Source organism: Mesoplodon bidens (genome assembly GCF_964165515.1).
Source record: "Mesoplodon bidens genome assembly, chromosome: X".
Lineage (NCBI taxonomy): Eukaryota > Metazoa > Chordata > Mammalia > Artiodactyla > Ziphiidae > Mesoplodon > Mesoplodon bidens.
In genome coordinates this window covers 27933626-27949059 of record NC_138163.1, presented here as the reverse complement: position 1 = coordinate 27949059, position 15434 = coordinate 27933626, and the positions used below count along the sequence as shown (strand labels likewise).

Below are 15434 nucleotides of genomic sequence, written 5' to 3'. Positions count from 1 at the left end.
ATTTCCCTTGTCTGGATGTGGCCATTAGGGGGTTCCAACATTCTGGATGCTGACCATTATTTAAACAGCCATCTCTTCAGCCTCTGTCCCTTTCCCTCCCTCAGTCCCCAAGGGAGCTGACCATCACTCACCTCAGCCCCACTGACTCAGTAAGCAATAAATAAGCCTCATACAGTTTTTCAAACTAGCAGCTATGCTCTGAAACTCTGATTTCCTTCATGATAATCAAACCCTAATTACTACTGGGATCACTGATTTGAGTTGGAAAAAATGAATATTCAGCTAACCAACATGTGAAGGAGTGCAGGAAGCTATGTCCTGTGTGTAGAAGGAAACAATTATTCAAAGTGATCTTTGTATGTTGAACAAAAACTTAGTGGAGATGGCATTCCTGAATAGCGGCAAGTGATGAGGGAAGGCCTCTCAGACTACCAAATCAAAAGGTGGACTTTTTCTGTCTCCAGTTTTCTCCCCATAAAGCCCATCCTCCAATCCAATCATGTTACTCCCGGTTTAAACCTTGTGCTGGCTCATCCCCGCCTACAGGATAAAGGCCAAGCTCCTTAACAAGCAGACTTCCTTCCACAAGATACCTTTCCAGATCCTTATCCTGTCCCCTCTTCTATACTCCCAGTGGTTCATACACAGCATCTCACCGTTTTCTGAACTATCCATTTTTATATGCAACTGTTTCACATGTGTTTGTGTTCCCTCTTTCTGGAATTCTTTCCCACCACCTCTTTGTCCACCGAGATTCCAGGCAATGCCCACTCATCCTTTGTGATTCAGCATAGTTAGACTCCCGTCTGTAAGTAGCCCACCCCTAGCAATAATTTCCTCCATCATGTTCCCAGGGCACCTTATAACATAGCTCTTTCTCTGAGCATCTTTGCCATTGTAATATAATTATTGGTTTGGTTGTCTATCTTCCAACTTGACTGTGAGCTCCTTAAGGGCAGGCAGGGACTACTTCTAATTCATCACTGTATTCCTAGCACTTGGCATAAGGTCTGGTCCTGTACACTTGGCATAAGGTCTGGTCCTGTATATGTGCTTAAATGTGTATTGAATAAATGAGCTTGAATATCAAGTGCTCCTTGAATTCAAACTGAGCATCTCTTGAAAGGTGAAAATTAGAATATTATGTGACCAAAGTAATGCTAATGAAGTGTGTTTGAGGACTTGACTGAAGAAGAAATGGTAGGAGGACATATTATGGGGCCTTACTGTGGGACAGTTTCTACCCCAGGAAGCTCTTACTGGCAGTTGTTGCTGGCTAAAAAGAAGTGCAGCTGGAGTGGATGAGAAGGGCCCTTACTGCGGATTTCCCCCAAGTTATCATTCACCTTTCACCACTGAAGCAATGTTGTTTATGTAACATTCTCTACAAGGTGTTTCAACTCTTCTGAATTACAGCCAGACTTGTATTTGTATTCTGCCTGCAGATACATTTGGACAAGCCTTGTTAACGAGTAGTCACGGAAAGCTCTCCAGTTCCTATTCTCACCTATCATTATTGTGCTTAAGGGACCATTGAAAAACTGAGAGCCAAAAAAAGGGGGCAGGGAGGAGCTAATAAAAACCATCTTTTATTTTTCTCCAAGATTTCCAATATCTTTTACAGCACCTCTCATCCTACACTGTTTTATAACTATGTATCAGTAAAGGCAAAAAAGAACAATGAAGACTTTAGCAAAACTTTACACTTTGCAGGCAAGAAAAAGAGGAAGCAACACTTAGGCCTGGCAAATAAATCTTTAGACATATGAGCAGTCGCCACTTCTAGAAAGTAAACATTTCAGCTGTTTTAAACAAACAGCAAAAGCAATTAGCCCTCTCTGAGACTAAACTGAGGTGTATGCTGAATTTTTTTTTAAATTGGAGTCTGTTTTGATCTTCAAAAATGTCCAACTGGTAAACACTTTGCTTTTTTTGTACATATAAATCTAAAAGCCAAGCCTAGCTTGAGGAAGATTTAAGAGACATAAAATTTGTCTGAGGTGTCTGCCAAATCTCCACAGCAGAGACAGAAACCCTGGAAAAGCTGACATAGTCATAACTCTCACAACATCACCAGCAGGTTTGTGCAGGGCTGGACGTACAGAAAGTCACTGTTCCTTCCCTCAAACTGTTTGTAAACAGAGAAGTAGATTATTTGCTTACCAGGTATCTGGTAGCTCATTTTTGCCTATGTATCCTACTGGCAGGTATCCCAATTTTCAGTGGAGTAAATTTTCATTTATATGATGGACCTGCTTGTTGAAATCTTCTTTCTTTCATTTGCTCTTTCACACTCATTCTTGTACATACACTAGATATCTCGGTCTGTCTGTCTGTCTGTCTGGAACGCATAAAAAAGGGGTATTTATAAGTATCTACTGCAGTGCCTAGCAGAGTGCTTTGCACATAGTAAGCCCACAATAATTCATCAGATGAACTGAAACTCTACCTGTAATTTCTATGTTCAACTTATTTGATCATGGAACAGAACTATGCATTCTTTTTCCTGGAGTATTTAACAGTGAGAATTCCTTACAAGGTGTTATAATTTTATTCTGACAATTCATGCTTAGGACTTCTATCCTTTGAAGAGCATCCATTTTTGCACAATGGGTATTATCTGTAAGGAAAATGAAGGAAAGACCACACAGCAGGATCCTGAATGACAATATGAACATCAATACGTTTTTGTAGAGAAAATCACATATCTCATATTCACCTGATTGTGCGTCATCATGGTAATCCACTACATATGTCTAAGATCACTTAACAATGCAAGAATACAGTGCACGCATGGGCTGCATTCTGTAAATAGGATTAACAGTTGAATTCAACCAAGGTCTTCCCTGGGGACAGATTGCTGGAAAATACATCTACGCGACATTTAAAAAAATAAATTAACCAATGACACTGGCTCCCACGAGACACATTGTTTCTTGTACATTCAATTCTATCACAGTTTTCTGTAGCTCTCTGCTGACATTCCCATCCCAAAAGACATAGAATTTCAAAACAGAAAGAAAAACAGAGAAATTGGAGCTCTTCTGTCTCTCCTGCATGAAGTGTTATATACACAAAGGAAAGATGTCTGTATATTAACACAACGTGAACTGTGATGTGGTGAGATCATGTCGGTCTGGACTGATTTGTTATGCTGTGGTCACATATAACTTGCCCAAGGGAATGAACAAAGTCTATATGCACACTGACAAAGACTGGCAGGGGACCTCAGGAAAATGAAAGCTGTGTTATAGCAGGGGGGTTTGATTTTTTCTTTAAAAAATGTTCTTTATTATGATTACTTTTCTTCCCATTTTTATTTAATTAATTTTCCTCATCTGTAAAATAGGGATAACTATTGTGTGTATTTAACATTTTTACTCTGAGGATGAAATGAAACCCTGGTGGACTGCCTGGCACACAACAGTTAACCCATACAATCCACACCGATATTTGGTTAGCATTAGCTAAACACCTATTATGTGCCAGGCATTGGCCTAAGACTCCAAGAAAAAAGTAAATTGTGGGAGGAAAAAGTCACACTGGAAAGAAAAGCAGAGAGCTGATTTTCAAAGGTTTTATAAAGCAGTCTAAGAAATTTGGATTTTATCTTGAGGACAATAGGCTGCCTCTGAACTATTTTATATAGAGCTGGATAGCTTTAGACTTGTGATTTAGAAACATCATTCATTCTGTCAGCATTGGTGGAGAAAGGATTGGAAGAGAGGCAGGCTGGAGGCAGTAGTAATCCTGGGTACAAGTCATATGTGTGTTGCGGGGTAGGAGGGGGCAGTGTGCCCCAAACTAAGGCGGTGGCAATAGGGGTGGACATGGGGAAAGCATTTTTAAATAACTTTTAAAAAATGTACAAAAATGTCATTATAGAGGATTAGCAAAAAATATGGAAAAGGCTAAAAAGAGAACTTGTATGTAATCCTTCTATTTATAGGAAAACTCTATTAACATTTTTTTGTGTGTTTACCATTATGGGACTTTTCCTATGTATGTGCACACAGATGAGGGGGGCTGTGCATGTGTGATATGTGTGTATGTGTGTATACAAACTGAGATCTGTCAGCTTTATAACCTGAATTTTCTCTTAATATATCACAAACAACTTTCCACATCATTAAATATTCTTTGGTAATATCAATTTATACGGTTACTTAGTAATCCATACATATACCATAAATGATTTAATTCAAACCTCTAGTATTAGACATTTATCAATAAAATGTTATTTTTTTTCTTTTTCTTTCCTTTTTTCTTTTGCTATTATAAACAGATTCTGGGCTAGACATCCTGGGAGCTAAATTTTTGGAAACTTCACATTTATTTTCTCAGCATAGAGCCCTAGAAGTTGAAGTGGAAGGTTGAAAGCTATGTTCGATTTTAAGATTTTTGATACATATTGACAAATCCTTTCCAGAAGGGCTGTATCAAATTACAGTCCCACTAGCAGTGCCTATAAATAGGAAAAGACCCATTTCAGAGTGATTTCAAGGATGGTGTCAACTGGATTTGGTGGGTAGAGAGGGGCAATGGATCCTTGGCAGAATATAGGGGCAGAAGCAATGTGAACTCTGTCAAGAGGAGCAAAGAAATGGGCAGGCCTAAGGAACAGGAGGCTGGGTGGATAAATGATGAGGAAAAAAAGAGAAAGGCAACCACAGGAGAGTGGGAGAAAATGAAAAAAAAAAGAAAGAAAACTCTAGTGAAGTTATACACCCAGGTCACTTTAATTTACTGCTTTATTCTGCCAAAGTAGCAAATGTAGCAAATGGCTAATCTTTTTTTAGTGTTTGGCACTCTGTGGTACCAAGGTCCAGAGTTACATTCATGTGAATATGTTGATCCATTCTTTTCATCCAGTCACTATTTATTAGGTGTCTACCATGTACCAAGTACTATTCTGGATGCTTTGGGTATGGAGATAAATGAGACCTGGTCCCTGCTCTGAAGGAGCTCACAGTCTAGGGGAGAGACAGACACATCCACAGACCAACACACTGTGGTGTGGTACAGGCTAGAACAGAGGTAAGTACAGGGTCCTGTGGGAGCCAGGAGCCTACTATTGCTTCCTGTGTGCATGCATGTGTGTGTGTGGTAGAGGGAGGGGGAGGTGTAGCAAAGGCTTCACAGAGGTGTTGATATTTGAGCTGAGTCTTGAAGGAGTTTCTCAGATGGCTAAAGATCACAGATCATACTCATACCCCTTGTATATTTGTGCCACTGCTCTCAAGGACACTCAGTAAGGCAGTGAGGATGCTCCTGTGTAATCTAAACCCATTCGTGACAACAGCCTCCACTGTTACCTTAATGGATATATGTACATAGCCTGATTTAGGCAATAATATGCTCATTTTAGCATATAAAGGATAACAGGCAAGTGGCATATAGGCTTTTAAAATAGTTCAGATGACACTAATAAAATAATAATATTCAAGTCTACCAAGTCCAAAGACGCAGACATAGAGAATGGACTTGAGGACATGGGGAGGGAGAAGGGTAAGCTGGGACAAAGTGGGAGAGTGGCTTGGACATATATACACTACCATACGTAAAACAGATAGCTAGTGGGAAGTAGCCGCATAGCACAGGGAGATCAGCTGGGTGCTTTGTGACCACCTAGAGGGGTGGGATAGGGAGGGTGGGAGGGAGACGAAACAGGGAGGGGATGTGGGGATATATGTATGCATATAGCCGATTCACTTTGTTATATAGCAGAAACTAACACAACATTGTAAAGCAATTATACTCCAACAAAGATGTTAAAAAAAAAAGTCTACCAAGTCCTACAAATTCTACCCCCTAAATGTCTCTCGACTCTGTTCCCTCCTCTCATATGTTGCTCCCTCGGGTCCTCACCAACTCTCTCTGGAGCAGAGTACCAGCCTCCTAACTGGTATCATCCCCTTCCAGTGCATCCTAAAGTGAAAATCTGATCATGGCACTCCTCATATAAAACAGTTTAATGTTTTTTTTTTGTTGCCAACAACCAGTATTTTCCAAGTTTCAGTCATTTGAGTATTACTTGCTGATTTTCCCATATTCACACACCATGTGTACTATTATTTACTTAATATTCCTCTTTAAATCAACTGAAAACCGGTTACTTTCTATTTTCACTAAACCTTTTCCTAAGTGACCTTAGATTTGATGATGTAATTCAGTTTTATTTTTTATAAGCTACATTAGAATATATAATTTATAAAATTTTAAACGTTTGTGGGAATACAGCATAACTACTATGGTAGATGCCCTATACATTTTGAAAAACACTGGCCTATGTGAGCACATCCAAACTTCTTATCATTGTGTTCAAAGTTCTTCACAAATCAGCCCTGACCTCTTCTGCAATTACACCTTCATTTTCCCAAACAATCTGCACCCCAACCATGCTGAATTTCTCAACATTGAATGGACATGCCTTGCTCTTGTAAAAATCCCATGTCTTTCACAGATTGCTCCCTCTATCTTAAATGCCTCCCCTCCACTCTTCTCTGCCTGGCATACTCATTATCCTTCAAGACCTATCTGTCATGTCACCTCCTTACAGAAGCCTTCTTCCTGACTCTCCCTTACATTTAGTCGCTCCTTCCTTCATCCTCCCATAGCACTTTGAACCTGTCCCTGTTATACTACATACTACATTATCTCAGACTGATGGGCATCTATCTCTCCAACTAGACCTAGAGAAAGCTCACACCTCGTGCTCTGTTGCATCCCCAACACTTCATGTGGGGCAAAGGTCATGGAGGAGACCGAGTGCCCCAGAAGGTCACTTAAAGTCTAAGATAAAATAAAACCTAAAGTACTGTCGAGGTCCAAATAGCTTAGAGGCATGACATGTTTTTATAAAGAGAATCATCTAATTCAAAGATAGTAATACTGACTACAGTTTTGGCGGACACAATTTGCTACGGCTGCGATAACAGTTAAGCTAATTTGCTTTTGGCAGCTACTTTACAGCAGACACATACTGACATAGAAACTAAAAGCGAATCATTTGTGTTTTTGCCAAGATGGTCAAATATATCTCACAATAATCTCTCCTTACCACAAATGGAAAGTTAAGAACAAAAGTGAACAGCAGGACCAGCAAACCACGGTGGACAGAGCATGGGCTCTGGAGTCAGAAATCTGTACACCCAAATCCCAACTCAACTCTCCTTACAATCTATGTGACTTTAGGTAGGTTGTTTAACTTCTTGACGTTTTAGTTCCCTCTTCCAGAAAAAAGGGAAGACTAGTACCTGCTTCATAAGACTCTTAAGATAATGCGACAAAGTGCTTATGATAGCGCCAAAACATTTATGGGCTCAATAAATAGCAATCATTATTGTTGCCCAATGAAATGACTACAATTCAGGTAATAGGATGCACAAGGACAGCAAATGCATTTCTTAAGAAAATCAATTTATATCACTAGGCTTTAAAAGTAACAACTATAGAGTGTAGCTAAGAATAGCCACAAACAAAACAGTCTATAAGACAAAGCTCTTCTTGGGTTTAAATTAAACTCACACCTGGAACATACCACCACACTTCCTTGTGTTCTCCAAGAATTGATCTCAAATCAGGTTCCCCTAGGATGAAAAAACAAAAATCACCCAATCTTAATTTTTTGTTCTTAATTTTATGATACAGAATAATATCCAAACTATGTGGATGCTTTAAAGTGTCCTATTACTATGATCCCAAGCTTTTCAACACTATTTCTTCCCCAATCTATCCCTGCTGACACGTTTTACTCCAGTCAGGGAAGCCCACCTGTTATACAAGTGCTCCCTCTTCTATCTACCCTTCTCCAGTTCCAACCCCAGTATGAGGAAGCAGTTTCTCCCTCCTCGTTGCCCATTTCAAGTCCACTTTACTCTTTTGAAACCCAAATTAAAATTCATCTCCTCCCCAAAGCCGACCAGGATTGATCTGGAAGGTAGATGAGAGTTTCAAGCCTTCAGCACTTCCAGGGTTAGGCTTGACTTTCCATAGACCAACCCCCACAACCTCATCGGTATCCCCTTCCACTAACTCCTAAGCACTTCTCGCACGCGTTTGTAATAATAAAATAATACAGTCTCGTTTTGCGCAGTCTACTTTATTCCGTAGTTGGTGTGCCCCTTAAATATTTGTCAACATCAATGCTTGCTGGAAAGCCCTAGAGCGCTCGGTTTTTACTATAGGTCTAACTTGCCTTTTATTTTCATCAGAACACTGCACTGAACCTTAAACACGTATTTCTCAAAAGCGAGATTCCTTCCCTCTTCTGCTCCCCATCTTTTCTGGAAATTGAGGGGAAACCCTTTCCGCTCCAAAGACCTGGTCAGGGAAGGGGCAAGCGGCTGGAGGGGCCAATAAAGAGATGGCGACGATCCGGATCTCACCATCAAAGGGGCGGAAAGTGAAAAGTTGACAAAAAGTCACGCCCGGGGCGTGGCAAGGAATTTCCATGGCCCCTGAGGAAAAGGGGTGTGTGTGCATTGGGAGGGTGTGTGTCCAAACCTAAGTGCAAATTGAAAGAATGAGGAAAAAGAGATCGCCCAACTCCTGCAAGCAGTAAGGAGAGTCCAGACGCCGCCCAGAGAAGACCCTGGTGGAGAATCCTAACTTCAGATGTCTGGGGAGGCACAAGGCCGGCGTGGGGGATACGCGATGCCGTTGTGGAGGAAAAAGACAGCGGGCAGATTTGAGGGAAAAGAGAAAAGAGAAAAGAGGGCACGCTCCCGAGTCTCCAGGGAAACGGGCGCGCTGAGCTCAGAAGCCCACCCCGACTCGCGGGCCCGACACCCCCTCCCCCGCGGAGGCGGAGCTGGGCGGAGTCAGGGCTGAGGCCCGCGGCCCTGGAAGCACCCTCCTCCCTAGGCCCCCTCAGTCCCACAGTCCCCAGCCTCAGCCGCTCAGGCTTTCTGTCTCTCTGACCTCCAGCTCCCCGGCTACCGAAGCTCAACTCCTTATAGAACCGCGGAAAATCGGGTCGGCGCGGCAGCTTCCGGGCGGGCGACGCCCTCGCGGCGCCCCATTGCGGGCGACACTCTTCTGAACTCCCCTCCTGGCGCTGCCGGCTTAGGCCCGGCGCCCAGGCCCAGGCTAGACTCTCACGCACCGCACGGGCGCAGCTGCGTCTCTATTGGCTACTGGTCACCAAGGAAGCCGGAGGCCTGTGCCCTTACCCTCATGGGAAATGTAGTTTGAAGCCTCTGGAGGTTGTTCTTCCTGGTGGGGGGGAGGGAGGAGGGTGGAATCCAATATTGACATTGGCGGAGAGACTCAAGTGAAGACATGGGATTGTGGGAGATGGAGTCAAGACACTTCTTTTTATGTACCCACAATTCCTTCCCCGCCAGCCCCCTCCCGCATTTCCTATTGTCCCCAGTTTCGGCTCGAGGAGGGTATTCTGGATGTTGTAGTTTGGAGTCTGCTGTCTTAGAGAATCTCCCTTCTTGGGGTATGAGGTTGTGCTTGTGGGGACAGATGAAGGTTCTAGATTGATTTTACTGTTGGTTAAGCTACTTGCTCTTGGGGGGCAAACACTTTATTTTTATTTATTTTTTATTTTTTGCGGTACATGGGCCCCTCACTGTTGTGGCCTCCCCCGTTGCAGAGCACAGGCTCCGGACGCGCAGGCTCAGCGGCCATGGCTCACGGGCCCAGCCGCTCCGCGGCATGTGGGATCTTCCCGGACCGGGGCACGAACCCGTGTCCCCTGCATCGGCAGGTGGACTCTCGACCACTGCGCCACCAGGGAAGCCCTGGGGGGCAAACACTTTATATCGTGATTTGAAATTCTCATTGAGTTTTGATTCAGTAGCTTTTAAAAAGTGTTATTTATGCTCTGATAAGCTTAGAATATTGACTGGATCTTTAAAATTGTCAAAGTGTGTTCTGTGTGAACCATGTGCATTAGAATCACTTTAAAGTTTCTGGAAAATGTATACTTTGTTTCTAATTGGGAATCATATTTTTTACTTTGAAATGGTGTCACAGTAGGCATAGAAATGTGATTGAAGCCAGCCAGAAGAAACCTGTTTAACCTATAATGAAGCCATGCTATGAACAGTGGCCACGATCATTGGTGTAATGTAGCAGTTTAGGACAGATATACAACTTGAATAATAAGAAATAACTGTATATGTCTTTAAGAAACTATCTTTTTAGTAAAACGTATGTTTAAAGATGTGGATAAAGGAATATGTGAGACACCTAAACACTTTCAAGTGATTAAAAAGTTGAAGAAAATGGTTGTTTATTAGGGCTAATTTCACTCCTGACTTTTGACTTTTCTTTTCTTTGTTAGAGATGAATCCTTATAGCTGAATGGATCGTTACAATTGGGTTACTACAGTTTTACTGTTAAGGACAACTTTTTGACCTCCAAGTGGAATGAAGGGAAAGAAAGAGGAATTGCATTTTGCTAAGGTAATTGCCTAAAATTTTAACACGTGACATGAAGGAAGAAGGTGATTTAATAGATACAATAATTTATTCAGCCAATTGCTTTGTGCAAGGCCCTGGACTAATCACAATTGCTATAGAATTGGAAAATAGTCCTTCCTCTGAAGCAGCTCACAATCTAAGAAGGGAGATAGACTATACAATGTGCAAAGTGTTCTAAAAAGTTCTATACAGGGTTCTGTAGGACCATAGAAGAGGAAGAACTCATTCCACTTCTGGAGAAAGAAATGCTTGAATGATGAACCTTGGAGAACCAGTAAGATATTTGTCATCTTTGGGGCAGGGAGGTTAATCATATTCCATACAGAGAAATAAGGATGTGAGAGAGCGCAGGAAACAAACAAACAAAAAAACTTCCATACTGCAGGAACTAGATGGGGCAGGAATAGGGGCCCATTCCAATGAGTTCAAAATATAACCTGAAAGCAGTAAAGAACCATCAAAGGATTTTAAGCAAGGAAATGGTATGATCAGTTGGATTTGATGACAATTTGGGTATGAAAAGGGAGGGAAAGGAAGGCATCCATTGTGACTCCCAAGTTCTGATGTGGAAGAGTGAATGGTAGTACCATTCACTGAGATGGGGAACCCAGAAAGAGTAGCAAGTTTTGTGAGGGATAGGAGGGATTCAGTTTGGGACATTTAAAAATTTGAGGAATCTGTGTAACATTTGTGTGGAGATGCCTCATAGGCTGTAAGGAAATGTAGGTCTGAATCACAGGAGAGAGGTCTGGGTTAGAACTAAACATTTGGGAGACATCAATAATAAATAGTAATTAAATAAGTAAATATGAACTAAATTTCATGTAGAGAGTGTTTAGAATAGTAAATTTTAGAAGGACAAAGATTCAGTATGGAACCCTAGAAAATAACCATATTCAAGTAGTAGGTAGAGGAAAACATGCCTTCAAAGGAAGCTGAGAAGGAATGGCCTGATAGATGAAGCAACAGAAAACAAAGTAGAATCACTGGAATATTGTGCAGAGAGGTCAAATAAGAGGACAGAAGAGTAACAAGGAACTACTCATTCATCCATTCAACAAATATTTGTTGAGTACCTACAACATTCCAGGCACAATTCTAGAGGTTGGGAATAGAGGAGTTGGGAAAAAAAAAAAAAAGCCCAGACCATATCCCTTTCCTTTGGAGCTTATATTCTAATGGGGGAAACTATCAATAAATAATTAATAATTAAAATACATAGCAGTGGAGTCCCCTGGCAGTCCAGTAGTTAGGACTCCGTGCTTCTGTGCTTTTGCTGCTGGGACCCCAGGTTTGATCCCTGGTTGGGGAAATAAGATCCCACAAGCCATGCAGTGTGGCCAAAAGAAAAAAAAAGAAAAAGAAAAAAAATACATAGCAGTGACACTTAATATTTCTACAAGGCTTATTGGAATGTGTGTGTATGTGTATTTACACATACAAAGGTGAGACGCTTGATGTATTAGTGGTAGAAAGTATGCTTGAAAATACATCCAGGAAAAAATGCTTGAGTATAAGATGAATTTGTGAAATAGAGACCCAGGGTAAATCAGTCTGGCTGGATTTATAGATCAATTGGTAGGCCAAGGTTAAGGCTGAAGAGCCAGTGTACAGCTGAAGTCATGGGCAGAGTTCAGGTTTATAATGTGGAATGTGTTTGGCTTCAGTCTTCGACTTAGATGAAGGCTTAGTCGATCTGTTGCTATCTTTACAAGTCAGTGTGGATCCATGGTTAGAGGACTATGGAACCAAGTTTAGGTCCAGCCTGTTATCAGTGTTAGGCCCCAGTGTTATAGCCATGGTTCTCTCTGTGACAAAGATCAGAGCATATTTCTGACCAGCGTGAAAGCTCATTCTGAAGCTGCCTTTAGTCCAGTGTAGCCTGGGTTATACTCATTGTGAAGTCAGTGTACAAGATTTGGGTTCAAATTTTAGCCAGTATTAGGATTTAGTTTATATAAGAGAGGACGTATTCTAAGGTCAGTGTTGGGGCTCAGTCTGTGGACCAGCCTTAGACCACATCCAGGGTTAGGGCTCAGCTCAAGGTTTGACTTTAGTTTTTGGTCAGTGTTGGAATCACTTTCATTTCTAGGTTTGGGAATCAGTAAAGGCCAATATCATAGCTCTGTCGGGGTTTACAGTTCATGCTGATTGTGTTGCCTGGGGAAAGGCTAAATAAGAATTTGAACAGGATTTATGTTCAGTCTTTCATCAGGTAAAGTTTCAATTATTGTTCATGGTTAGAGTTTATTTTTTGTCCAGTGTTAGGGCTCAGTCTGTGGCCATTGTTAATGCACAGTCAGTGTCTAAGTTTAATATTCAGTTTGTTGCCATGTTAGGATATTACCTATCATATGCCCTAGTTTTGTCTCAGACCAAAGTTAGCATTTCATCTATGGACAATGTTAGAGTATAGTTTGTGGCCAGGATTTTAACTATGAATATGAACAGAATTTGGGATGCATATTTGCCCAAAGTACTTCCAAGCTGTGGTTTCTCTTTAGCCAGTGTCAGGGTTCTGTCTTTGCCCATATTGGAATGGTCTGTGGAGCTAAGTCACAGTGGCCAGTGTTGTACCTCATTCTGTATCCAGAGCCTGGTTCAGTCAGCGACCTGTGTTAACATTTCACCTTGGCCTGTGTCACAGTTGATTCTGCTGGTAGTTGTCCCATTTTGACTTTGTATAGAGTTTCTGTTCAGTGAGTGCTGGTGTTGGTGCTATCTGATTAAGCTTTTGATTTTCTATTAACATTCTGGTTTATATAATTCCAGTATTGTTCCATACACAATACACTTATTTTTGTTTATTTAGACACTTGAAAGAAGCTTATCATTATTAGTAGCTGGATTGTGTGTTAGGAGATTAATTTGTCAAACATTCTTAGATAAGTTCTTTAATAATGATATTAATTTTATTGAGCTCCTGCTGTGGCAAGTTCTGTTGATTGGTTAACCCAAAACCTTTAAAGTACCCCTTTTCCTTACCTTCCTCAAAATATAGACTCTAAAAGCTAACACACACACACAAAAGAAACTAACACTACTTTTCTCAGGTGCTTTTTCATCAATGAGGCACAAAAAGAAATATGCTTTGACTTATGGAAAAATTTATTTTCCTGATTAAAGGGACAGAAGTCATGACCAATGTTCCTTCTACTTCTTTTGAAAAAGCTTTATTTATACATAATTGATATACAAAAAATTCCACATATTTAATATATACATTTTGGTGAGTTTGGACATATGCATATACCCATGACACTATCACCATAATCAAGGCACTGAACATATACATCACCTCCAAAAATTTCCTTCTGTTCTTTTGTGGATTTTCTGTGTGTGTGTGTGTGTGTGGTAAGAACATTTAACATGAAATCTATCCTCTTAACATATTTTAAAGTGCACAGTACTGTATTTTTAATGATAGGCACTCTGTTGTAAGTCTAGAACTTATTCATCTTGTAAAACTAAAACTTTATACTCACTGAGCAATAACTCCCCATTTCCTCCTCTTCCCAGCCCCTGGCAACCACCATTCTTTTCTCTGCTTGTATGAGTTTGACTATTTTAGTTACCTCATATAAGTGGAATTATGAATATTTGTCCACCTGTGTTTGGCTTTTTCACTTAGCATAATGTCTTCTATGTTTATCTATGTTGTCACAAATGGTAGGATTTCCTTCTTTTTAAGGCGGAATAATATTTTATGTATATAAATATAAATATATCACATATATCTATATATATGTCAATGGTATGCCTATTTTTAATTTTTGGTGAAAGCTCCATACATTTTTCCATAGTGACTGCACCATTCTCTATTTCCACCAACAGTGTATAAGAGCTCCAATTTCTCCACATCCTCACTGACACTTTTTTTTAACTGATTTTTTTTCTTTCCAGTTTTATTGAGATATAATTGACATACAGCAGTGTATAAGCTTAAGGTGTATAACATCATGATTTGACTCAAATACATCATGAAATGATGACCACAATAAGTTTAGTGAACATCCATCATCTCATACAGATACAAAATTAAAGAAATAGAAAACAAATTTTTTTTCCTTGTGAGGAGAACTATTAGGATGTACTCTTTTTCTTCCTCTCTCTCTCTCTCTTGCTTAAAGCAAACAAGTAATTTTCTTTTTCTTTCTTCCTTCCTTTCTTTCTTGGAGTATCCTTGATTTACAATATTGTGTTCGTTTCAGGTATAGAGCAAAGTGATTCAGTTATTTTTTTCAGATTATACTGCATTATAGGCTATTACAAGTTATCAAATATAATTCCTTGTGCTATACAGTAAATCCTTATTGCTTATCTTTTATATATAGCGGTTTGTATCTGTTAATCCCATACCCCTAATTTGTTCCTCCCTCCCTCCCTCTCACATTGATATCACTTATATGTGGAATCTAAAAATAATACAAATAAAACTATATACAAAAACAGACTTACAGATGTAGAAAACAAACTTATGGTTACCAAAGGGGAGAGGATTTACCGTCTTAACACCTTTCATATATAGCATACAGCAGTGTCAATTATATTGATCATGCTGTACATTGCATCCCTAGTACTTATTTATCTTATAACTAATAGCTTGTACCTTTTGACCACCTTCATCCAATTCCTTCTGCCTCCCCCCACCCCTTGCATTTGGTAACCACAAATCAGATCTCTTTTTCTATGAGTTTGTTTTTGAAGTATAATTGATCTACAATGCTATGTTAGTTCCTGGTGCACATATAGCACAAATTCTGTATTTCTATACATTTCAAAATGATCACCACGAGAAGTCTAGTTACCACCTGTCCTCATACGAAGATATTATATAGTTACTGACTATACTCCCCACACTGTGCATTTCAAATCTGTGACTCATTTATTTTGTAACTGGAAGTTTGTACCTCTTAATCTCCCTCACCTATTTCTTTCCTCCTCGCATCTCTTTCCCCTCTGACAACTACCTGTTTGTTGTCTGTATCTATAACTCT

At 40.3% G+C, this 15434-nt stretch overlaps 2 protein-coding genes across 8 annotated transcripts in view; one reads left to right on the top strand and one right to left on the bottom strand.

Annotated features, from left to right (window-relative positions):
* The window catches only part of ENOX2 (ecto-NOX disulfide-thiol exchanger 2), a 283553-nt gene extending 274455 nt beyond the window's left edge, over positions 1 to 9098 (bottom strand). For 2 of the 7 annotated variants that reach the window (XM_081222405.1, XM_081222406.1), the window contains exons 1-2: positions 8923 to 9098; positions 7530 to 7589 (exon numbers count right to left, since the gene is read on the bottom strand). Coding sequence is in view for 4 of the 7 variants with exons in the window: in XM_081222411.1 (XP_081078537.1) it covers positions 2164 to 2182 (19 nt within the window). In the remaining 3 variants the exon portion in view is untranslated. Of the gene's footprint in view, positions 1 to 2163; positions 2342 to 2449; positions 2566 to 7529; positions 7590 to 8922 lie in introns of those variants that run through there. The other 5 variants (XM_081222414.1, XM_081222411.1, XM_081222408.1 and 2 more) reach the window with 5 other exon arrangements.
* Positions 9099 to 10383: 1285 nt separating this feature from the next.
* ARHGAP36 (Rho GTPase activating protein 36) overlaps positions 10384 to 15434 on the top strand; it is a gene marked incomplete at both ends in the record, with an annotated part of 162961 nt that continues 157910 nt past the window's right edge. The window contains one exon of the mRNA XM_081222680.1: positions 10384 to 10419. Within this exon, the coding sequence (XP_081078806.1) occupies positions 10384 to 10419 (36 nt within the window). The remainder of the gene's footprint in view (positions 10420 to 15434) is intronic.